This window comes from Schistocerca gregaria, chromosome 2 (assembly GCF_023897955.1).
Source record: "Schistocerca gregaria isolate iqSchGreg1 chromosome 2, iqSchGreg1.2, whole genome shotgun sequence".
Taxonomy (NCBI): Eukaryota; Metazoa; Arthropoda; class Insecta; order Orthoptera; family Acrididae; genus Schistocerca; species Schistocerca gregaria.
The window spans coordinates 353754365-353781044 of record NC_064921.1 but is presented as its reverse complement, the minus strand read 5'-3'; the positions used below and the strand labels follow the sequence as shown (position 1 = coordinate 353781044).

The window sequence follows — 26680 nt, the reverse complement described above, 5'->3', positions numbered from 1 at the left end:
GATAATTCGTAAGGTCAGTATTGCCTCACGTGTTCCAGTATTTCTACGGAATCCAAACTGATCTTCCCCGAGGTTGGCTTCTACTGGTTTTCCCATTCGTCTGTAAAGAATTCGTGTTAGTATTTTGCAGCTGTGACTTATTAAACTGATAGTTATGTAATTTTCACATCTGTCAACACCTGCTTTCTTTGGGATTGGAATTATTATATTCTTCTTGAAGTCTGAGGGTATTTCGCCTGTCTCATACATCTTGCTCACCAGATGGTAAAGTTTTGTCAGGACTGGCTCTCCCAAGGCTGTCAGTAGTTCTAATGGAATGTTGTCTACTCCTGGGGCCTTGTTTCGTCTTAGGTCTTTCAGTGCTCTGTCAAATTCTTCACGCAATATCGTATCTCCCATTTCATCTTCATCTACATCCTCTTCCATTTCCATAATATTGTCCTCAAGTACATCACCCTTGTATAGACCCTCTATATACTCCTTCCACCTTTCTGCTTTCCCTTCTTTGCTTAGAACTGGGTTACCATCTGAGCTCTTGATATTCATACAAGTGGTTCTCTTATCTCCAAAGGTCTCTTTAATTTTCCTGTAGGCAGTATCTATCTTACCCCTAGTGAGATAAGCCTCTACATCCTTACATTTGTCCTCTAGCCATCACTGCTTAGCCATTTTGCACTTCCTGTCGATGTCATTTTTGAAACATTTGTATTCCTTTTTGCCTGCTTCATTTACTGCATTTTTGTATTTTCTCCTTTCATCAATTAAATTCAATATTTCTTCTGTTACCCAAGGATTTCTACTAGCCCTCGTCTTTTTACCTACTTGATCCTCTGCTGCCTTCACTACTTCATCTCTCAGAGCTACCCATTCTTCTTCTACTGTATTTCTTTCCCCCATTCCTGTCAATTGTTCCCTTATGCTCTCCCTGAAACTCTGTACAACCACTGGTTCTTTCAGTTTGTCCAGGTCCCATCTCCTTAAATTCCCACCTTTTTGCAGTTTCTTCAGTTTTAATCTACAGTTCATAACCAATAGATTGTGGTCAGAGTCCACATCTGCCCCTGGAAATGTCTTACAATTTAAAACCTGGTTCCTAAATCCCTGTCTTACCATTATGTAATCTATCTGATACCATTTAGTATCTCCAGGGTTCTTCCATGTATACAACCTTCTTTCATGGTTCTTAAACCAAGTGTTAGCTATGATTAAGTTATGCTCTGCGCAAAAATCTACGAGGCGGCTTCCTTTATCATTTCTTAGCCCCAATCCATATTCACCTACTATGTTTCCTTCTCTCCCTTTTCCTACACTCGAATTCCAGTCACCCATGACTATTAAATTTTCGTCTCCCTTCACTACCTGAATAATTTCTTTTATTTCATCATACATTTCTTCAATTTCTTCATCATCTGCAGAGCTGGTTGGCATATAAACTTGTACTACTGTAGTAGATGTGGGCTTCGTATTTATCTTGGCCACAATAATGCATTCACTATGCTGTTTGTAGTAGCCCACCCGCATTCCTATTTTCCTATTCATTATTAAACCTACTCCTGCATTACCCCTATTTGATTTTGTGTTTATAAGCCTGTATTCACCTGACCAAAAGTCTTGTTCCTCCTGCCACCGAACTTCACTAATTCCCACTATATCTAATTTTAACCTATCCATTTCCCTTTTTAAATTTTCTAACCTACCTGCCCGATTAAGGGATCTGACATTCCACGCTCCGATCCGTAGAACGCCAGTTTTCTTTCTGCTGATAACGACATCCTCTTGAGTAGTCCCCGCCCGGAGATCCGAATGGGTGACTATTTTACCTCCGGAATATTTTAACCAAGAGGACGCCATCATCATTTAATCATACAATAAAGCTGCATGCCCTCGGGAAAAATTACGGCCGTAGTTTCCCCTTGCTTTCAGCCGTTCGCAGTAGCAACACAGCAAGGCCGTTTTGGTTATTGTTACAAGGCCAGATCAGTTAATCATCCAGACTGTTGCCCTTGCAACTACTGAAAAGGCTGCTGCCCCTCTTCAGGAACCACACGTTTGTCTGGCCTCTCAACAGATATCCCTCCGTTGTGGTTGTACCTACGGTACGGCTATCTGTATCGCTGAGGCACGCAAGCCACCCCACCAACGGCAAGGTCCATGGTTCATGGGGTGGAATGTAACACTGGTCACAAGAAAATTATGCAGACCGAGAAATAAAAGTTCCGTAGTCAAAGCAAATTCCCATTACACAGAGAGCCAGGAGATGAGCAGGACGACAAGTTTAGGCTGTCATACATTCTCCCTCCTCCCCCCTGCGGACACTGTCGTAAGAGGCAACTAAAAGGAGTCTCACACCTTTCGGCCTTTATGTGATGGTCCGCTGTCGGGTTCCACCTCCATCTTCCTAAATTTTCCCAATGATCGAGCCAATTTGGGAAAGACGCCTTACACAGTGCATCGTGCTCATTGGGCATTGAGATCTTTAGCCCACTTCCTCATCATGGCATTGCAGTCCTGCTTATCCTCCATCTCTTGAGTGAGGGCACCTTCCTGAGTGAGCTTTCCTCCACTCACTGTGCAGTGTCATTTTCTGCGCCAACGATGACCATGGAATTCTTTGCACCTCATATCCAGCACGGTAGCCAGTCCGTTGTGGTGGGGCCGTCATGTAACCTGTGGTTGTACCCCCCTGACTATACAGGGATCGCCTGTCACCTTGGGTCATCGGACTCCCAGCAATGGCCATCCTGCCAGGTGGTCTTCGCTGCAGCTCGGTGGCGCCCATCGGGAGGGCCCCAGGTCGGGGTGTGTGGCATCAGGGCGGATGACGTGCAATAAAACGTACCACGTCATCACTTGCTGATGATCAAACACCAGCAGACTCTAAGCGTTCCAAGTCCCAGTACAATGCAAGGAAGTATGATTTTAAATCGTTTCCCTCGTTCCATTCCCTGGCCTCACCCTGGGAGGAATGCCAGGCTAAGGATGGCAACGAACCTTATTCACCGTTGTACCGCATATGTACGAAAGCTGATGGGGCTCCTTTGTCTCAATGAAGCCTCAGTTTTCTGTAGAGCATTTAAAGGAAAAGTTTGGGGACGTGGAGAGCTTGTCCAAAATGAGGTCAGGGTCAGTCGATAAAAACGGCATCCTCTGCCCAGTCACGGGCATTACTCACTTGTGACAAGTTGGGGAATATTTCTGTTACCATCACAGCTCATAAAAGCTTAAATATGTTCCAGGGTATTATATTCCCTGCCGCCGTTGGGTAAGCAGCTGCAGCAGCAAGTCATATACTCCTAGCTCACTCATTTGTTACGTAGTTTAATTCTTAATTTCTTTGCGTGTTTTTGGTACTTGCATTGTTTAATTCATAAATTTCGGGTGTATTATAGTACTTGAGAGTTGTAGCATCGCATTTTTAGTACCTGAATAGTGTAAAATCGCGTAGTCTCCTTCCTTCGCCAAGCAGTGTGTTAGCAGTGTGTTAGCAGTGCCCAAGTAGCAGCTTTACTGCATTTACTAGGCACTCTTGTATTTCAATAACCGTTTAAATTTTGTGTCAAATTGTTTGTGCTCTCTGTAGATTAATTCAGACATTCTTTGCACAACAGTTTTTAGCATGGATAGGGACTGCAACTGCTGTGTTCGGATGCAGGCTGAGTTGGCATCCCTTCGTTCCCAGCTTCAGGCAGTGTTGGCTTCGGTCACACAGCTTGAGGCTGTTGCCAATGGGCATCACTGTGGGGGTCCGGATGGGGGTTTGTCGGGGACGGCCAGCTCGTCCCACGCATCCCCCGATCGGACTACAACTGTGGCTACCCGGCATACTGCCCACATTGAGGCTGATCCCTCACCTGTTATAGAGTGGGAGGTCGTCTCGAGATGTGGCAGGGGGCGAAAGACATTCCGGAGGGCTGAACGGAAGGCCTCTCCAGTTTGTCTTACGAACCGGTTTCAGGCTCTGTCTCCGGCTGATACTGATGTTCGGCCGTAGATGCCTGCTGGTCCTGTTCCAGAGGTTGCCCCTCAGTCTGCAAGATCTGGGCAGTCGCAGAGGGTGGGCTTACTGGTAGTTGGGAGCTCCAATGTCAGGCGCGTAATGGGGCCCCTTAGGGATATGGCAGCAAGAGAGGGGAAGAAAACCAATGTGCACTCCGTGTGCATACCGGGGGGAGTCATTCCAGATGGGGAAAGGGTCCTTCTGGTTGCCATGAAGGGTACAGGGTGCACCCATCTGCAGGTGGTCACTCATGTCGGCACCTATGACGTGTGTCGCTATGGATCGGAGGAAATCCTCTGTGGCTTCCGTCGGCTATCTGATTTGGTGAAGACTGCCAGTCTCGCTAGCGGGATGAAAGCAGAGCTCACCATCTGCAGCATCGTCGACAGGACTGCCTGCGGACCTTTGGTACAGAGCCGAGTGGAGGGTCTGAATCAGAGGCTGAGACGGTTCTGCGTTCGTGTGGGCTGCGGATTCCTCGACTTGCGCCATAGGGTGGTGGGGTTTCGGGTTCCGCTGTATAGGTCAGGAGTCCACTACACGCAGCAAGTGGCTACACGGGTAGCAGGGGCTGTGTGGCGTGGACTGGGTGGTTTTTTAGGTTAGATGGCCTCGGGCAAGTACAGAAAGGGCAACAGCCTCAAAGGGTGCGGGGCAAAGTCAGGACATGCGGGGACCAAGCAGCAATCGGTATTGTAATTGTAAACTGTCGAAGCTGCATTGGTAAAGTACCGGAACTTCAAGCGCTGACAGAAAGCACCGAAGCTGAAATCGTTATAGGTACAGAAAGCTGGCTAAAGCCAGAGATAAATTTTTACAAAGGCACAGACGGTGTTTAGAAAGGATAGATTGCATGCAACTGGTGGTGGCGTGTTTGTCACTGTTAGTAGTAGATTATCCTGTAGTGAAGTAGAAGTGGATAGTTCCTGTGAAATATTATGGGTGGAGGTTACACTCAACAACCGAGCTAGGTTAATAATTGGCTCCTTTTACCGACCTCCCGAATCAGCAGCATTAGTCGCAGAACAGCTGCGAGAAAATTTGGAATACATTTCACATAAATTTTCTCAGCATATTATAGTCTTACGTGGAGATTTCAATTTACCAGATATAGACTGGGATACTCAGATGTTTAGGACGGGTGGTAGGGACAGAGCATCGAGTGACATTATACTGAGTATACTATCCGAAAATTACCTCGAGCAATTAAACAGAGAACCGACTTGTGGAGATAACATCTTGGACCTACTGATAACAAACAGACCCGAACTTTTCGACTCTGTAAGTGCAGAACAGGAAATCAATGATCATAAGGCCGTTGCAGCATCCCTGAATAGGGAAGTTAATAGGAATATAAAAAAAGGGAGGAAGGTTTATCTGTTTAGCAAGAGCAATAGAAGGCAGATTTCAGAATACCTAACAGATCAAAACGAAAATTTCTGTTCCGACACTGACAATGTTGAGTGTTTATGGAAAAAGTTCAAGGCAATTGTAAAATGCGTTTTAGACAGGTACGTGCCGAGTAAAACTCTGAGGGACGGGAAAAACCCACCGTGGTACAACAACAAAGTTAGGAAACTACTGCAAAACCAAAGAGAGCTTCACTCCAAGGTTAAACGCAGCCAAAACCTCTCGGACAAACAGAAGCTAAACGATGTCAAAGTTAGCGTAAGGAGGGCTATGCGTGAAGCGTTCAGTGAATTCGAAAGTAAAATATTATGTACCGACTTGACAGAAAATTCTAGGAAGTTCTGGTCTTACGTTAAATCAGTAAGTGGCTCGAAACACCATATCCAGACACTCCGGGATGAACAGAGGATGACACGCATAAAGCTGAAATACTAAACACCATTTTCCAAAGCTGTTTCACAGAGGAAGACCGCACTGCAGTTCCTTCTCTAAATCCTCCCACAAACGAAAAAATGGCTGACATCGAAATAAGTGTCCAAGGAATAGAAAAGCAACTGAAATCGCTCAACAGAGGAAAGTCCACTGGACCTGACGGAATACCAGTTTGATTCTACACAGAGTACGCGAAAGAACTTGCCCCCCTTCTAACAGCCGTGTACCGCAAGTCTCTAGAGGAGCGGAAGGTTCCAAATGATTGGAAAAGAGCACAGGTAGTCGCAGTCTTCAAAAAGGGTCGTCGAGCAGATGCGCAAAACTATAGACCTATATCTCTGACGTCGATCTGTTGTAGAATTTTAGAACATGTTTTTTGCTCGAGTATCATATCATTTTTGGAAACCCAGAATCTGCTCTGTAGGAATCAACATGGATTCCAGAAACAGCGATCGTGTGAGACCCAACTCGCTTTATTTGTTCATGAGACCCAGAAATTATTAGATACAGGCTCCCAGTTAGATGCTATTTTCCTTGACTTCCGGAAGGCATTCGATACAGTTCCGCACTGTCGCCTGATAAACAAAGTAAGAGCCTACGGAATATCAGACCAGCTGTGTGGCTGGATTGAAGAGTTTTTAGCAAACAGAACACAGCATGTTGTTATCAATGGACAGACGTCTACAGACGTTAAAGTAACCTCTGGCGTGCCACAGGGGAGTGTTATGGGACCATTGCTTTTCACAATATATATAAATGACCTAGTAGATAGTGTCGGAAGTTCCATGCGGCTTTTCGCGGATGATGCTGTAGTATACAGAGAAGTTGCAGCATTAGAAAATTGTAGCGAAATGCAGGAAGATCTGCAGCAGACAGGCACTTGGTGCAGGGAGTGGCAACTGACCCTTAACATAGACAAATGTAATGTATTGCGAATACATAGAAAGAAGGATCCATTATTGTATGATTATATGATAGCGGAACAAACACTGGTAGCAGTTACTTCTGTTAAATATCTGGGGGTATCCGTGCGGAACGATTTGAAATGGAATGATCATATCAAAGTAATTGTTGGTAATGCGGGTACCAGGTTGAGATTCATTGGGAGAGTCCTTAGGAAATGTAGTCCATCAACAAAGGAGGTAGCTTACAAATAACTCGTTCGACCTATACTTGAGTATTGCTCATCAGTGTGGGATCCGTACCAGATCGAGTTGACGGAGGAGATAGAGAAGATCCAAAGAAGAGCGGCACGTTTCGTCACAGGGTTATTTGGTAACCGTGATAGCGTTACGGAGATGTTTAGCAAACTCAAGTGGCAGACTCTGCAAGAGAGGCGCTCTGCATCACGGTGTAGCTTGCTCGCTAGGTTTCGAGAGGGTGCGTTTCTAGATGAGGTATCGAATATACTGCTTCCCCCTACTTATACTTCCCGTGGAGATCATGAATGTAAAATTAGAGAGATTCGAGGCGCACGGAGGCTTTCAGACAGTCGTTCTTCCCGCGAACCATACGCGACTGGAACAGAAAAGGGAGGTAATGACAGTGGCACGTAAAGTGCCCTCCGCCACACACCGTTGGGTGGCTTGCGGAGTATGATGGAGATGTAGATCATCTTTTGCAGTCTGACGATAAGCTAGATGCCAACTTAGAGCGACGAGGAGTTCATTTCGTTAGGTGCATCCATCAGGGTCTGAGGGAGAATCAGGTTGCCACCGGTGCCTTCATCTTGGCCTTCGAGGGTGGCACATTACTTGAGAAGGTCAGGGTGATAGTCTACCACTATGATGTCAAGCCATATATCCCTCCCCCAACGCCGTGGAGTATGGAGTAATGGGATGGGATGGGATGGATGTCCACACTCTAGACATGTGATGCTGGAAGTTCAGCCATATGTCTTCCAGCTGTACTTACAGCATCACATGTCGAGATTGTGAATGTCTATCCCATCCCAATACTCCATGTGCCCTGCCTCCGATCTGTGTCATCATTTCCCTTGCTCACCAGACTGTAGGATTTTACAGCGAGAAAGGAAAATCGTGGAATATGAGACCCTGGACTGACTGACCTACACTGAGGCCAAGAGGAAATTTGAGTGCCTGCATCCTGTGGCTATTGTGCCGCCGCTACGAGAACAGTTGTAGCCCCATCAGTTCCACGAGTCCCATTCGGCTCTCAGAGCTGGAAGACTACACCTACCCCCTTGATGGGGGGGGGGGGGGGGCAGGCACTTCCCTCCTTGTTGCTCCTGCACCACCTACCTCGGGAGTACTGTTGCCCCCAACCATCAGGGACACCAGTCCCCACTTCTCAGCCAAAGAAACATAAGTCTTCTTTGGCTCCTCTCGCTATGAAGGGGCCCCTTGGGTCACTCTCTTCCAAGGTTTCTGCTATTGGGTAAATGACACCTGCCAGTAGCTGAAGTGCCTAATAGCAGCTGGTCGTAGGGCTTCATGATCATCCTCAGTCCCGGAGACTGAATCAGTGGAACTCTCCCAGGCACAGAAACCCACAGATCAGTGTGAGAAATCCAGAAATATGACCCCCGAGACCAAGGGAATTGTGGCACCCACACCACTGCTGCCTGCATGCTCTGCATTGGAGGACGAGGTGAAGATTCTGACGTCCACCGAGGACCTAGATCTCACCAGACCCTCAGACACAATGGATATCGCCTGTTCCGGAAATAAGTCAGTGGCAGCAGGTTACCCTGAGGTGTAGATTGCCTCATTGAGTGTTTCATCCTCCAGTGGAATTGTAGCGGTTTTTTCCACCATCTGGCTGAGCTACGGCAACTGTTAAGCTTTACACCTGTTTTCTGCAGTGCCCTCCAGGAAACTTGGGTTCCCGCCAGTGCAGACCCTCGCCCTTCGTGACTTCCGGGTCCTGAACTCAGTATTTAGTGAACCTGTGCCCTTTGCATGTCCTCTTGAAGCTGTGGCTGTCAAGATATGGACGATGCAGGAAATAACTGTCTGCAGCATATATCTCCCTCCAGATGGTGTGGTACCCCTGAACGTATTGGCTGCACTGATTGATCAACTCCCTAATCCTTTCCTATTTTTGGTAGATTTTAATGCCCATAACCCCGTGTGGGGTAGCACCATGCTTACTGGCCGTGCCGGAAATGTCGAAAATTTACTGTCCCAACTCAACCTCTCCCTCTTAAATACTGGGGCCGCCACACATTTTATAGTGGCTCTTGGTAGTTACTCGACCATTGATTTATTAATTTGCAGCCCAGGACTTCTTCATCTATCCACTGGAGAGCACATGACGACCTGTGTGGTAGTGACCACTTCCCCATCTTCCTGTCACTCCGCTGGCATCATGCCCATGGACGCCAACCCAGATGGGCTTTAAACAAGGTAGACTGGGTAGCCTTCACCTCTGCTATCACCAGTGAATGTCCCCCACATGGTGCCATCAATGTTGTGACTGAGCAGGTCACTACAACAATAATGTCTGTTGTCTGTGGCAGAAAACGTGATCCCTCATTCTCTAGGATGCCCACGGCGACAGACAGTCCCTTGGTAGTCCCCAGAAGTTGCTGAGGCAATTAAAGAGCGTCGGCAAGCTCTACAGCGATGTACCCTTCCCTAGAGCACCTAACAGTCTTTAAGCAGCTCCATGCCTGCGTTTGCCTGCCTTTAAAACGATTGAAACAGGAGTTTTGGGAGAGGCCCATGTTGACCATTGGGTGCCATACATCACCTTTCCAAGTGCGGATGAAGATCAAACGTCTTTTTGGGTACCAGACCCCAACAGGTATCCCTGGCGTTAACATCAATGGTATGCTCTCTACTGATGCAATTGCGGAGCACTTTTCTCGAGCCTTTACATCGGAGAACTAACCCCCAACCTTCGCACCCTCAAATAGTGGATGGAAAGGAAAGTCCTCTTGTTCACTAAACGCCACAGTGAACCCTATAATGACCCATTTACAGAGTGGGAGCTCCTCAGCACCCTTGCATAATGCCCCGACACAGATCCTGGGCTGGATCGGATCCACAGTCAGATGATTAAACATCTCTCTTCTGACTACAAGCAATATCTCCCTGTCGTCTTCAACCAGATCTGGTGCGATGGCGCCTTTCCATTGCAATGGCGGGAGAGCACCATTATTCCAGTGCTAAAACCTGATAAAAATCTGCTTAATGTAGATAGCTATTGGCCCTTGAGCCTCACCAACGTTCTCTGTAAGCTGCTGGAACGTATGGTGTATTGGCAGTTCGGTTGGGTCCTGGTGTCACGTGGCCTACTGGCTCTATGTCAGGGCGGCTTCCGCAAGGGTTGATCTAACACTGATAATCTTGTGTCCCTTGAGTCTGCCATCCGAACAACCTTTTCCAGATACCCAGATACCAACACCCGGTTGCCATCTTTTTTGACCTACCTAAAGCGTACAACACGACTTGGTGACATCATATCCGTGCCTCATTGTTTGAGTGGGGTCTCCGGGGACCACTCCCAATTTTTATCCAAAACTTCCTGTCACTCCGTAATTTCCATGTCCAAGTTGGTGCTTCCCATAGACCCGCCTCCTCTCCCCATCTTCCCCCCCCCCCCCCCCCTCCCTCCTCTGTATTCAGGAGAATGGAGGTCCACAGGGCTCCATATTGAGTATATCTCTATCTTTAGCGGCCTTTAACGGCTAGCAGCAGGGCCATCAGTCTCCTCTTCTCTGTATGCGGATGACTTATGCATTTCGTATTGCTCCTCCAGTACCGGTGTTACTGAGCAGCGCCTACAGGGAGCCATTCACAAGGCGCAGTCATGAGCTATAGCCCACGGCTTCCAGTTTTCAGCTGCAGAGTCATGTGTCCTGCACTTCTGTCAGCATTGTATTGTTCATCCTAGACCTGAACTTTATCTTAATGACGATCCACTCACTGTAGTGGAGACATTTCTATTCTTAGGACTGGTTTTCAACATCCTGTTGAATTCGCTACCTCACCTTCGTCAGCTTAAGTGGAAGTTCTGGCAGTACCTAAATGCTCGCCACTGCCTGAGCAGTGCACTCTACACTGCTGCAGCTGTGTAGAGCCCTTGTTCAATCCTGCCTTGACTATGGGAGTCAGGTTTATGGTTTGGCAGCACCCTCAGCATTGTGTTTACTCAACCCAGTGCACTACTGTGGAATTTGCCTAGCGACTGGAGCTTTTAGAACGAGTCCAGTGACCAGTGGCTGGTGGAGGCCAGAGTCCCTCCATTGCGGATCCGACATGCACAACTGCTTGCCAGTTATGTTGCACACATTCGTAGTTCTCCTGAGCGTCCCAATTACTATCTCCTTTTCCCGCCTGCGGCAGTTCATCTCTCGCATCAGCACCCCAGGTCATAGCTCACAATTGCGGTTTGCGTACGATCCTTTCTCTCCGAACTGGAGTCCTTCCCATTACCACCTCTACTTGAGGTTCATTCATGTACACCATGGCCAAAGCTTCATCTGAACCTTTTGCATGGACCTAAGGACTCCGTTAACCCGCCACTGTCACTTCCTCTCGATTCTTGACGTGCTCTGGGGCTCTGAAGTTGTTTGAACTGACGACACGATGGCTGATGCTAATGTTGGTTTTGCCTGTGTACACAGAGGCCATGTTGAACAGCATTCCTTGCCTGCTGGCTGCAGTGTATTAACTGCAGGTCTTGTGGCCATATCTCGTGCACTTCAGTACATCCATTCCTGTTCTATTGAGTTGTTCCTTCTCGGTTCTGACTCCCTGAGCAGCTTACAAGCTTACAAGCTATCAAGCAGTGCTACCCTCGCCATCTTTTGCTAGCGAACATCCAGGAGTCCATCTCTGCCCTGGAACGGTCCAGTCATTCAGTGGTGTTTGTGTGGACCTCAGGACACGTTGGAATCCCAGGCAACGAACTTGCTGACAGGCTGGCGAAACAGGCTAAGTGGAAACCATTCCTGGAGATGGGCATCTCTGTCTTAGGCCGCAAGGTTTTTCAGCTTAGGGAGACGGAGTCTCATAACAGTATGCACAACAAACTGCGTGTAATTAAGGAGACTGCGAATTTGTGGAAGACTTCCCTAAGGGCTTCTCACAGTGAATCAGTTGCCCTTTGTCGGTTCCGCATTGGCCATACGTGGCTCACACATGGTTACCTCCTCCGTCGCGAGGACCCACCTCAGTGTCGCTGTGGCTTTTAGTGTGGAGGTTTTAATGCGTTGCAGAGTGGCTAGCTTCTCCTTTTTTATCCTCATGGTCAGCCAGCCATGGTAATCTGCTTGCTTGTTTTTAATCTCTTCGCTCTGTTTGTTTCTTGCCTGTCTCTGTGGTTTTCTTCTTCTGTTTTGTCCATTGAAGTGTTTGTTGTCCTTCCGTCATTCTTCTGGTTCTTCCTTTCTCCCGTTATTGTTTCATACGTCTTCTTTGTTTTCTTCTTTCCCTTGGGTAATGTTCTACTGGGAACAAGGGACCGATGACATCACAATTTGGTCCCTTTTCCCCCCTTTTAAACCAACCAAACAAACAACCCTCCCTTCTCTCTCTCTCTCTCTCTCTCTCTCTCTCTCTCTCTCTCTCTCTCTCTCTCTCTGTGTGTGTGTGTGTGTGTGTGTGTGTGTGTGTGTGTGTGTGTGTGTGTGTGTGTGTGTGTGTACTTGGGAGGAGGAGGTAGGAAGTATTGCTGTTATTAACAGTGACACATTTTATTCTGAGAGTAAGACCATCCACTACTGTATAACATTTTTTGTAACCAGGCATTAAAACTTCGTGGTGAAACAATTTCAAAGCTTCAAGAGGCTGTTAGTGACCTAGAGCAGCAGTTGCAAGAGACACGAAAGCGTTTAACATCTACTCAAGAAGAATTGCAAACAGTGACATCCTCCCTGGACAAAAAGATTGTGGAAGTGCAGTCACTTGAGACAGAAAATTCTCAACAGAAGGAAGAAATAGCACAGATGAGAAGCCGCATAACAGAATTTGAAAAGGAAGCTGCAGGTGAGCTATACTAAATAAGTAATTGCTGTATCAATTCGTAAACGAATTGTTGTTCTACTATAATTAAAGTAGATGTTGAACAATTTGTAGAGAGAGAAACAAGAGCTCAAACATTTTATGCCAGTTTTTGGACTTGGACCCCCCCCCCCCCCCCAAAAGTGTTGCAAGAAATTTAACTGCTACAATTCTTGCATTGCTTCCATAAGATGTTTTCACATCTTGAACAGCATTAATATAAAATGCTGGTTATTAAAATTGCAACCCCAGAAATTTAGTAAATAATGAAATTTTACGTGTTGTTTGTATACAGCATAACAGGAAGAATAAATGATGAAATTGATTAGTTATTTGTGTGTATATGGGGTGCAAAATTTAGTACACAGAGTTGCCTCCCTGGCAGTAACAGTGAGTTTCGTCAGGCTAGGAATCAAGACGAACTGAGCTCAGGTGACGCATGGGATATTCTGTCCATTCTGTTTCAACTCTGTGCCAGAATTCATTAATCATAGTGGCTGATGAGTAATGGCATGCCAGTCTCTCAGCAGCTGATGGCCAAATGCATGCAGCGGGTGAGAAATCTGATGAAGGTTTGGGTCAGATCAACAGTTGAACAGCCTCTGTACTGAGGTTTGTTAATACAGTACAGGCAACAAGTGGTCTCACATTGTCTCATTGAAAGGTGCCAACATGGAGATCTCAAATGTAGGGTTCAGCCACCAGTCTTAACAGATCAGAAATGTGTGTCCAAATTACCAGCAGTGTAAACAATAGGTGATCATGTTGTGTACCCAAAGACACCCTGTATAATTTTGACAGCATGCTGGCCCCAAAGAATGAGCATGACTGCAGTGGGCAACATTCATTTTCCTTGGAGCCTTCACATACAGGTATGTCTGTTGTGATGCTATACATAGAACTGAGTCTCATCTGAAAAGATGGTATTGTGCTGCTTCGGTGCCCGGTTTTGTCATTGGTCACACCATTGTTGGTGAGTGGTTCTCAGCTGCCTTGTCAAGGGAAGCCACAAAAATGTTCGCTGTGCTGGCAGTTCATGGTGATCCAGACATCCTCGGATTGTCGTGGATACTTTTCTTGATACAAATTAGCTTGTTTCCTGGCTCGAGGCATGTGACGTGATTGTACAATCCAGCACGGTGTGTCTGTTCTCATGGGTACAAGTCATACGGAACCATTTAGATTCTTCACGACATTGAGTGTGACCCTCTTGAACCCATCAATATCATATTCTTCAACGGTCATGGACCCCAAATGTTGCCAGCAGTAGTATCACGGATTGATTAACTGCAATCTCAGTCGCCCCTAGCCTTGCCACTGTTAAATTCTTACACATGCTGGTAGATGTTCCCCTTCTTGCATGTGGCATAACACAATCTTTTCACAAACAACCATCAATCAAATGTAATTTCTGAATGAGAAACTTGCTGCATATTGTTCCCTTGTGTATAGTATGTTGATGATCGTACTCACTCTCCTTTGTGCAGCTGTGCTGGAGTAATAATCATTTGCGTATCCCAGCACATAGTGTACTTCATGTCAATTTGACATTTATTGCAATTTTGAAGGCCAGAAATGTGTGTAAAGTTTTGCCCAAATATGCAGTCTTTCTCCCTGTGCCTTATCTAGAGTTCCAATAAATATGGACTGGTTCGTTTAATCTTAGACTGCAAAGAAGTTAATAATTATATGCATCCTGTAAGAAAACATACATGCTCGTCAATGTGACTAGTGAAAATTCTTTGCAACAACCCATTACAGAAAGAGTGTTTGGGTGTCACTGATACTACATGCCATCCTATTTTATATCCAATAGGTAAATGTTACTTCTCAGTCATCTCATCTTCTTGCACTCTCCCCCCCTGATTCCTTTCACATTTTCTCTCTTCTCAATTACTTTTGTTGGTTATTTAGGAAGTTAAGAATATTTGTGCTTTAAACCTTTCTATTTCATGAGAGTTGTTTATTGGTACTCTATGTTCATGTCAATTTAGAGACTGATAAATGCAGTTCTTACTGCAGGCCTACTCAATGGGGAATTTAACTGGCTGTAACAGTCTCGAGCTCAACAGACTCTTACATGCGAGTCATGTTTCAGTTTCGCCAAAGAAAATCTCTTAAGGTAACATTTACTGCAGTTTGTTAAGTTTGTTTCCAGTATAATGTTGACTCGTGGTCACAGGACTGCAAATACGAATTTCATTCATGTCACATAAACGTCCACCATCGTGCCTTTAGTCTAGTTCATTTTCTGTATGTCACGTATCAGTGATGCAGACGTCTTTGCTGTGCTGTATGAAACAAAACCTTTCCTCATGACAAATGTGTGAAATTTGTACGAGAAATCTGTGCTGCCATATGTCACTGGGCCCTGCCTGAAAACTAGTTACAGTGGAATACATCAGCCATTCAAAGAGTGTAGCTAGTTCTTCAGTGATATTTTCATGATATTAGTAACTTAACACTGCTCCTTCTTGTTTCCCTTTGTGAAGCATTTCATTTGTTTCACGTACACAGTGTCATGATTGGAACCAGAGGGAGGATACTGCACCCATGTTCAAAATATCGGTTTTGTTCAATCACAGTTAGTTTACAGTATGATATGGCACTATATGGAGGAAATTTCATTGTTAAATTTGTGTGTATCACTGGTGATGAAGGTGTGACCCATGGCGATAAGTCCATTGTCAGTGCTACGCAATCAATACCAGCTAATCTGAGAAATCTATTAAAACAAGTCCTTATAACTATAACAGACTATATCCTGTGCTGAATAATCTATACTAATATACAAAGGGGAAACTTTGTTAACAAAGATCTTGAGACATTCTTCACCATTTTATTTCAGAGTTTTACACAATACTCTAATAAACATTTGGATGGGCATAGGATATAAAAACAACAATTTATAGGTTTTCCATTAAAACAGACTACGAGAAAGGAAACGCTGTGCTATGAAAAATGTGGTTTCGTTTTCTTTCTCACATTTGCTCTTAACTATGTTACCAGGGCATTTAAACCATTAGATAAATGGTTTCTCTCATATACATTAATACATTACTTCGCCATGTACACTGTCCAGTCACATTAATGTGACTACCCTTAAAAAACCTGAATAATCACCTTTTGCAATATAGACTGCCGCGGGATGTCCAGGAAGAGTGTCAGTGGAGTTTAGGAAGGTACCAATCAGGATGTGGAGCCATGCTGACTCCAGTGTCATTACCAGCTGAGCTGGCTTCCTCGGTTGAGGATCCATGGTGTGAACAGCCCAGTCGAGGTGGTCCCACAGGTTCTCGATTAGGTTTTAAATCGAGGTAGTTTGGTGGCCAAAGGAGTGTGGTAAATTCATCCTGTGGTGCTCTTCAAACCATGTATGTGCAGTGCGAGCTGTGTGACAAATTGCATTGTCCTGCTGGTAGATGACATTGTGCTGAGAAAACACAAACCGCATGTAGAGGAGGAAATGGTCGCAAAGGATAGCCGGATAATTGGGTTGATCCACTGTGCCATCCCAGGAGATACCCCAAAATCATTCCTCAGACCATAACATCTCTCATCTGGCCTGGACCTTTCTGACACTTGGTGCAGGGCTGTGCATACCAGTGGCCATCTGTTTGATGGAGCAAAAAATGTGATTCATCGGAAAAGGACAACTGTCACCAGTCGGTGGATGTCCAGTTGCAGTAGTGACCTGCAAATTTCAGCCTTCTTGCCAATGAACAGCAGTCAGTTTGGGTGGCTGAGGCAGGTACTTAGCAGTGTTCAGTGAACGGTCATTGAGGAGACACAGTTTGTAGTCCCTTGGTTCATTTGGACGTTCAGTTGCTCAGTAGTTGCACCTCGGTTCGCCCATACATGCCCCTACAGCCCGTGGTGCACCACTGTTGCCTCGGTGCTAGCTTTGGGTAACGTCATTTTGCCATACATAGTCTACTTTAACCATGTCAGCACATGAATAGTTTACGAACTTTGCCGTTTTTGAAATGCTTCGCCCAAAAGACAATGATCATATCCTTTTCAACATCAGATAAATCGCTCTGTTTCCTCATTAGGAGAACAACTGTCCTGTTTTCTGCGTCGACCTAAATGCATTATGTACCCTGCAATTTTTCATTCATGTTCTGTATGATTTATTATAATTTTGAATGCCATGCCTTGAAAGTGGGGAAAAGTCGCAAAGAGGAGCTGAAATTTGCATCCTGACACAATTCTGGCGGATACTCCATATTAGTACATATTTCCATTTCCCACTCATATTTAGCGCATGTGAAGCATTTCTGGGCTTGCTTTTATATTTATAGTTATTGAGAAAAAAGAAGAAAACTTCAAAAAATTATCCCTGTTCACATAAATAAAGCTTTGGAACAACTAGCAGGGGCACTCAAATCTAATTAAGAAGATTAAGAAATGACACATTGTTGATTGAAACAGCAAGAGATGATCAAGTAGACAAGTTACTGAATTCTAAAATGCTTGAAGAATACTGATCATAAGTGAACTACACAAAGAATTCATAATGGCCTTCTTCTTGGTCTGATCATGACTGGCTGCGGAAGCCTATACTGTTACACAAAGAAGTTGTCAGTTGCAAGAACAATGTTCTTGCTTCGATACAAATGAGCTGCTTCAATAGTGGCAATTTTTTAGAAAGTTCAGTGAAGTTAATAATATTATGAAACAGGTTTATGGAGCTGCTATTTTGTCTGGAACTGACATGGTGAGACCGTGGCTGTGTAAATACAATCCTGCAACTTTGCAACAAAATCGCACAGAATTTTCGACGGCAACAACACACCAAAAATACTTCGCCACAGTGGAAGAATAAAATCGGAAACGGACAATATTGTAAAGTGTATCTTGAAAATCATGTGAACAGCTGTCTGATGATGAACTTGCCAGTTCGAAACCAGTGATGGCGCTATTTTCCGTAAATAAATAGCAGTATTAATAGTGGCTGGTTGCTGTCTTCTTTTTTGTAAGAATGTTCATGGATAACTAGGTAAGATTGCAATGTTTATACTTACCTTTAACAGACTTAAACTCAGTAGATTCGATCGCCCGAAAAATCCGTTCCTACATTCCCAACTCTATGCGCTGTTGTAAGTTAAAGATTTGGGCATTCAACCACATCAAGCACTTGCCAGGCTACATATGACAGATACCATATACATGCTTGTGAACCAGGTATCCAGTGTACAGTTTAAATATGTCAGTTGTTTCAATAGCCACCCTACATGGAACTAAGACTGCCTGGTAATTATTGATGAGAAGAAAATCCACGAGATTGAAGTCAAGCAGTACATTCCATACTCTGAGGCAAAGAAGGATTTAAAAGCAATACAGCTACCTACCTTCCAAAAATAATTCACATCAACAACAAAAAAGCTCTCTCCTATCATATCTGTCAGTAACTAGGTCATAACAAACACTGTTGGCATAAGCACCTGCCATAGCAAATAGGATCAGCATACCCCAGTAGTGGGCAAACTCCAGAAATGAGGAAGCCAAATACCAGTAGTCAGAGAACCACACGCCATGAAGATTGTGGCTTAGTGTTCAACCAAAAAACAAAAGAAGAGCACCGTAATTTGAAATAAAGCTGTCATTAGCATATTAACAGCTAACCAAAAACAGCAAAAAAATTTTAAAAAAAGAAGCATCTCCAAAGCTATCTTATCCTGTTTCACTTGAGCTGGGGGAATGGAGGGGGGGTGGTTAATGCTGTTCATTTCAGTGGCGTTCAGTAAGTCAAACGTGCCTGCTACATCACGCCAAATGGCAAGAAATTCTTGAGAACTCAGTCTTCTTTGTCTCTTTGGGTGCAAATTTGGCAGACCTGAGGTTCCTGAGCTGGCAACTGGTGAGTGCCTCCAGCCCTTTATAACTTTGATATCTAGGCATAATTTAGTGATCACATTCCAGAAGTGTGCTGTTATGTTGAGAGTCACAGGAAATGTGGATCTTGGCTTAACCAACTGAATGATGAGGTTGTTACGGATCTGATAAAAAACACCTCAACCACAAGGTCTGCTACTTGTCGATGGGATGAATTCTGTTGAGTGAAATAGGTTTGAGATGGCAACCTAGTGGAAAGCTGCCACATAACAATAGTACAAGGCATCTCCAGGCAAATAGGTCTCCGTCTGGCAGCTGGTGCAGTAGTGGACTGGAGAAATTATGGTGACAATCCTAGATTATCAGGGTGTGCTTCAGTGCTGTAAACATCATCTCTCAATGACAACCTACATAAACTTTAATCAGGGGCATACAGGGGCTTGATTTTCAAGTAACCAAAGGCAAAAATAATATTAGTAACACCAAGACTTCATGCAGGTGTGGGCCAAGCTCCCTCAGCTACTAGGCCAACAGTGGTTGATTACCTTCTCTGGTCTGTTAATTGATGGTATAGAATCTCCACTGTCCCATCTGTCCTTGCAAAATGTTATAATGACCTATTTTGATGTGGCATCAGTAAGTACTCCTTATGATCCCATGTTCTAAGAATGTAAACAACGGATGGAGGATGCTCACCTATCTTTTACTGTGAACTTTTCCGATGCATATTATGAGCCTTTTTGTTTCCCTTTAAGCTCTTAATGCATCCCATATCGCAGTTTCAGTCCCTGACTCAATACACAATCTTCAACATCTTGATATGGTCACAAATAATACTTGCTCAAAATTTTCAACCATATCTGACTTATAGGTGACTTACTGTCATAGTAGCGGGACGAAGAAACAACTTTCTTTGATGGCTTATGAACATTCAGTCTCCCAAACATACTGCTCAAATAACTGAAGAATTATACTAGACCCAACATCTTATTTGCTGTCTTTTTTGACTGGCATCAATGGTACTTTGTTAAAATGTAAAAAAAAAAAAAAAAAAAAAAAAAAAAAAAAAAAAAAAAAAAAAAAAATCTTTTAATAGCCTAGATTGCACACATATATAAAAATTAACATTTGATAGCTAGATTATTTTCGTTGTCAATGCAACCATCCTCAGATTTGCAAACAAGCACAAAAAACATAAAATTGCCATAGAAAAATCTTTAATGAACATCATATATAAATATTATGTCTCCCCGTCGAAACATTGAAACCACTGACTTTGAGTTTACATTAAAACAAAAAATGCACTTCCATTTAAATATGTTTACATAAGCATTACAATACAAAACATTTTGTTGTATGGTAGTTCTTGAAACTCTTTAGGATGGACTGTTTCCATCATTTCATTCGAATTATTTGCAAATGAACTGCTATCATCAGCAAAGACCATTGTCACTTGTGTTTTCACTTAAACATCCACTAAAAGCTCTATACTCTCTTTTTTGGAAAAGACTGTGCATTAAGAGTCAGTCATTTCGCGCCTCCAAACTTAAATGTAATAATTACAACTGTTCTCTTTGGTACTGAGTTAACACGAGGCTTCCCTGGATGGCAGTACTATACAGCATTGATGCCTAATTCAGAAGGAATCGAGAATGGAAAATGGAACTCGTGAAAGCTATTAAAAATCATGTCAAAAGAGGCTAGATAATTTCAGGTAAGAACCAGTGCAGCCATCACTTCCTCTCAAGTCCAGGAGAATCACATCTGTCATCACTCGGTGTTGAGTGCTACACTTTTCCTTATAGCCATATATGGAATTGTTGACTTCATGGACTAGTGGAAAACACCATCATTTATGTTGACAACTCTTGCATTTGATACAGCTCCCAGACTGGCCTTATTTGGGATTCAACTTCAAGGAACCATATGGATGGTCTTTTCTTTGACCCTCTACCATCCCTTCAGTTAAATTGCTCTTTGTCAAGAAACAGACAAGATTATGTCACGTCTATTTTCAAACAAGTTATAAGCTGTCACTTAATGCTCAGCCCTTTTTTAGCCATACCTCTTGAGGCACTGATCACACCACCCTTCTACAATTGTAAAGGACACTGGCCTTGTCACAACTAGGCTGTGGGTGCCAGACATATTGTCTGGAACCACAATCGGCTTTTCAGATGTTAAACCCAATTCATCATTATGTGGTAATGTTGACCACTTGTGCCTCTCATGTGAGCACTGTTGTCAGTATTCTGGCAGAAACTGGGATCCTATATCTGTGGTTTCAGTGTAACTAACTCATCCTGAAATACACAATTGCCATCTACCAGTTCTCTAGACATTCAAATTACGAATTTTTTTTCCCCCATTGTTGGTGTGTCAACCCCCTGAAGACTGACATAGGTTGGCATTCCAAATTTGAATATGTTTGGAAACTCTTCATAGTGACCCTCTCCTCACTTGAATGTATTTGTGGAGTGACCCCATATGCTCCTCTCTGATGTACAAACAGACCACAGGCCCAGTTCGAAGGACTTAAAATCTTTGTTGCCATTGTTATTAAGGAACATAGCTTTCCCTCAATCCTCCGTCAGTGTCAAGGTGCTGAAATCATATATATTGACAGGTCTAAAAACTCAGAAAAGATTAACTATGCTTTCACACTGCTAGAAGTCATGAACAACACTTCCACTACTTTGGTGTTGATTGCAGAACTGGTAGCTGTTCTATAGCCCTCTGCCTCAGCAGTGTAAAAATTCTCAACTGATTTTTTGTGCATAGTGTCTCCATGAGTCATATACTCACTATTGACCATTTCTACCTTCATCATGTAGTCACGTCCATAACCCCAAGCCTTTCTTTATTATGATCTCAGTTGCACTACAGTCTCAGTTATTTTCCATATCAGTATCTGATAGAAGTAGAGTTCTTTCTTCACCTGTGCCAGTCAGCTTCTGATACCTTGCTTGCTTCGGCCATCATTCATAATCTTAAGAAATGTTAACATGGTCTGTAGTAGGCTGTAATGCGGTGGTTATTTAATCATGTGATAGCTAATTTAGACTAAGTGTCATTATCAAGCACATTTGTAACATCTGTATTTCACATCCTCTGGCGGCTGTCAATCCCCACAAATATGGAATTCATAATCTTGCTTCCCAGGTCAAATAATTCTTGTACTTCTTCAACTCCTTTGTGACTCGTAATTTTCATGTTAAGCAAGCCATAGTTCTCCATTGTACTACTCTTAAACATATTTGTCTTAGGTTTGATTACCCTTGAGTCACATTCTGTGCTAAGTACACCATTTGTTGCTTTCAACGTGTCTTCTAACACTATTGCAATTCAGATATGTAGAAGTTCTGTAAGGTGTGAACTATTGTTTTCCTGTTGTAGTGGATGTCGCTCGCAGTGAGGTCACAAGCAACAGCACGATCAGCAAAACTGAAGAACAAGCACGTCTTAAGGATCTTGAAGATACATTTGAAGAACGCTACACAAAGGTAGGTAACAGAATCTGCTTTGTGATTTTTTTAAAATGTTATTTTCATTTCTACCTTCATCTATTTGTTGCTTACATCCAAGTAGTGGTTTCTTGCATATGATTTCTGTGACTGTTCCCTTCAGCTTATTACTCAGTAATTTATAAAACATTTTCATTGTTCTACTTGGTACCTTATTAAGCATCATTTTCCTTATTCGCTCAAATCTGTAAACGGAACGACTATTAAAAAAGTATTGTAAAACCAAGAGGCAGCTCTCATAATGCAGAAGATCCTAAAAGCTTGCCCATACAGATTTTTGCTTAATTCCTTGACTCATCTTATGGAACAACAGATTGCAGGAAGCGCAATTGTCATGCTAGTAGATGATTTCGCAGTTTCAAATAAGATGTGATATCTTTGTGTAAGCAGTCCATTGTGGTTGCATTTTATCTAGAAAACATATTGTTTCTATATAGTGATGTGTGTTTCCATCCAGAAATATGAATGGAAAAAACTTACTGTAAGTTTGGGTCCTTTCACTATCACTGCAGTATGCAATGTGCCAGGCTTACCGTTCAGTAGTAGCACGTCATAGGAAATGAATGTGTGAATGACAAAATGAGTACACAGTGACATCTTGTTAGAGTGAACCAAGAAACTGAGGGTTTTATACTTGATTTAAGAGACTTAAATAATTGCAATGAGAAACTATGTGAAGTAGGCCCACACTGTAAAAGATCCTTCTGTTGAATGTAGCTAAAATATGAATTGCAGTGTGTAGTCTTCTGCATTAGGTTGAAAATACACAGAATATATATTATTACTTGAAATTATTGCAAAAATGATCTAGTAAGTATTCTAAACCTATACCAAGAAGACACTAAAACTTATTTACAAATAAAATATGCTATTATTATCTGTATATAAAGTAAATAGATGCTTGTCAGGAAAATTATTGCTAGTTACTGCTTTAGCTGAATGGTCAATCTGTAAGGAAAGTGCGAGAGGTTAAATTTCATGTAAGTAGAACAGTAAGAGACATGTACTGTATAGAAAACATCCATCTGTTCAGATGATGTGCAGTTAATTGTCCACAGTAGATTAGATAGTTTTTAAGCTGTAAAAAGTAAGTGTAACTTATGGTGGCTAGTGTGATAAAACTGGCGGCAACATACCCTATTAGCCTACCATACCACATACTCTGACTACAACAAAAAATTATTATTATGATGATGAAAATAATAATAATAAAGAATATTGTAGGTGGATATGCAGAGCACTCAAGAACAAACAGAAATTGTGGAAGACTGATCAATATATTTAATATGTTCCAACTAAATCTCATATCCACACGTGTCCACAAACTACCAAGAAAAGTCAAAATTTAGATATCTTTAAATCCAAATCTAGGATCATGTAGTTGTATTCAAAAGGAATATCTCTCTCAAGGTTAAAATAAAGATTTTTACCATCTAAAACAAAAAAGAAAACATAGAAAGTAATCAGGTACAACTCCAGTAGACCCAATTTGACAGTAGAAAATGTACAACAATTTAGAGAACAACAACTAAAAAAAAAGGGTCTTTGGTGTGAACACAAGGCACAAATTATTAAAGCAGCAAAGAGAACATTAGGGTTGGCCCAGAATAAAAAGACAACTTAGTGGATTGAGGAATGTGAAGGAGTATTAGAACTAAGAACTCAAAAGTAGAGGAAATGAAGATGTTAAAAAAAAACCACAACACACAGAAATCAGTAAAAATTGTCCAGGAAATCAAAAGAACCTATGAGAAATCTCACCTGATAGAAATGCAAGCAAATAGGATCAAATAACAAAGAAAATTGTGAAATATTAGCAAAATATTTGAAATACTAGGAAAATATTTTGACAGGCTCTTAAACTGTCCAGTTTCTATAGCTGAATTAGAATTTCCAGCAATACCAGTGTGGGTTCTAGTAAAAATAATTATTTATCTAGCACTACACAAGGGATACTACCCGTGAATGCACACACATGTATTTTTTAATATCAGTTGCAGTGGAGGCTGTAAACAGATGAACAAAAGACTAAGTACTCCACTGTGTATCTATAATTTTTATAGATTTTACATTTCACTGTATCCGTTACAGCCACATGTTATTCCCTCCCCAGTGATAAAATTGAGGTATTTCTTTGGGAAGTGCACTGTACATCCAGAACATGTAGTTCTTTTGGTTGCCTGATGACGTGCCGTAGTTTTGGTGATTGGAACTGAGCTGCCATGGATTCTTCAGCATCAATGGTGGCTTGAGTCTATTAACAGAGATTTTTTTGTGACCATGAGGTATTTCAGTAACAGAGAATTTGCAGTGTGAATGTAGCAGATATGGTCCATCATAGATAAGTTGTAGAGGTTTCTTCCATGCCTCATGCCTCATGTCTTATGAATACATGTGTAAAAATCATGGGTTCTGGATATATGAAGGCAGACATAGTGTAATGTCAATAATTAAATGAGGCCATTTGATGTGTCAGGTTGAATGTCACACTCCAGTGGAGTAGGATTAAAGAAATCAGCTGGAAGTCTAGTTGTCGTGCTACAAGTCATTTTGGCAGTGGTGGTGTTATGTTCTGGAATCACGAGCATTGAGACCCATTAAAATTGTTGGTAAGTTGTCAACTCAGTCATCTGAAATTCCGGGACCCTTAATGCTGTCTTCATGTTGCAATGCAACCGTTGAACAATGGATGGTAACCAGCAGTTTTGATGTGGTGTATACTGTGGATCTTTGTAAGAGGAGTGATCAGTTGACACTTAACTTCATTCTGTGTCAATGGTGACTCCAAACTGTGTGATATATGATAATAAGAGAATACTGGCAACACTTTATGCAGAGATGCCCCTCAGTGGAACTGCCTCCGGCCAACATGTAGACTCTTCAGTCATTGTTAAGGGATAGATGAAGTCATGAGAGTAAGTTAATGGTCCCATTAAATCAACACAGATATGACAGGAAGTGACTGTGAGATTCATTGAAAGCTCCATGAGCACTGGTCATATGTTTTTAAATTTTTGCTCGTTCGCAGCAAACACATTTTTGCCCACACCTTTACATATTATTTCTGTGAAGGCCAAATAAAGTGCTTTTGAATCAAGTCCACTGTGTCTTCGATCCCAGAGTGAGCCAAGTCATGTTGTGCGTGGAAGACTTGCTGTCAGTAAGCTGAAGAAAGGTATGGCTGGAGCTCATCTGAAGCATAGCTGTGATCTATCAGGTAACAATATTGTTGCAGTTGCTGAGGAACAGGAGTCTAAATTCTTCACTTCGGCCATTTTTGAATCATTGATTTGTGGCTTAGCAATATCTTTATATGACTTGCTGGCAGGCAACATGATGTCTGCAACTCTGGAACATGTATCAGCAACAGTGTTCACTCCTCCAGTATCTTATCAAACATATGTGATGAACTGACTGAGAAATCCCAGATGGCACACTTGCCTGTGTGCGTTTTCAAGGCACTGTTTATAGGCAAATGTCAATGGCTTGTAATCTGTGAATATTTTTGAATTCTCTGTCCTTCAAATGAGAACGAAAGTGTTTGACTGCCAGGTACGCTGCCAACAATTTAAATTCATAGGGAAAATAGTTACATTGTGTGTCAGCAAGAGACCTTGAGAAAATCACAGATGTTCCTTCTTGCAATTGGCGCAGAGAAACTCCTGTAACATATTCCTAAGCATCAGCCATCAAAATTAAAGTAATATCTGCTGTGAGATGACCAGGCTGAGTTTCATTAGCCATTTCTTCTTTTCATTTCTGAGCAGTTTTGTCTCAGTCCATATAACAGGATGATTACCCTTCCTCTTGGTGTTCTTGAACAAGTTAAACAAAGGTTATGTGATTTATACAGTATGTTGTAACATGCATGTGTAGAAATTCACCAGTTCTAAAATATGGCATAGTTTTTCTGCTATTGTAGGATGTGGGAAGACCTTCCCTTTAATGTTGAAATTACTTGATGTGATACAAGAATGGTATCTCTTTCTATTCAAAAATGCATTTCCCTACACTAATGTTAAGATGGAATTTGTCCAGCTGTTGCAGATGCGTTGTATGTTTTTCATCTGATGTTGAAGCAATGAGAATATCATCTAATTAGGAATAAACAGAAGGCAAATCATTCAAAATCATTGGAATGTTTGTGCTGCACTCTGTAGGCCAAATGGCATCTTCAAAAAGTCCAAATAATTTGATAATAGCTGTTTGAGACACGTCCTTTGGTGCAACATGAATGTGGAGATATGCTCAGATAAGATCAGTTTTAAGAGAATATCTTTCACTTGGTGAATTGGCAGTGGAAATCTTGTAAACATAGTACCGGATTAGGTTTCTTCATGCGAATGTTAGAATCTCTCTTTAGCAAGTCTCTAAATTTGTGCTATAAGTCAATCAAAAACCCTAAACTGTCAGTAGGTACATTTGCAGAGCCTGTACTAATGATTAAAGTTTCTTAGTCAAGTAATTTTTTTGACTTAACATCAAGCAACAGACCATAATGACTCAAA

At 42.6% G+C, this 26680-nt stretch overlaps 1 protein-coding gene across 1 annotated transcript in view; it reads left to right on the top strand.

Moving 5' to 3' along the window:
• LOC126337044 (GRIP and coiled-coil domain-containing protein 2-like) overlaps window positions 1-26680 on the top strand; it is a 252037-nt gene that overhangs the window by 104547 nt on the left and 120810 nt on the right. Inside the window, exons 8-9 of the mRNA XM_050001367.1 lie at window positions 12555-12795; window positions 22045-22151. Of these exons, the coding sequence (XP_049857324.1) occupies window positions 12555-12795; window positions 22045-22151 (348 nt within the window). The remainder of the gene's footprint in view (window positions 1-12554; window positions 12796-22044; window positions 22152-26680) is intronic.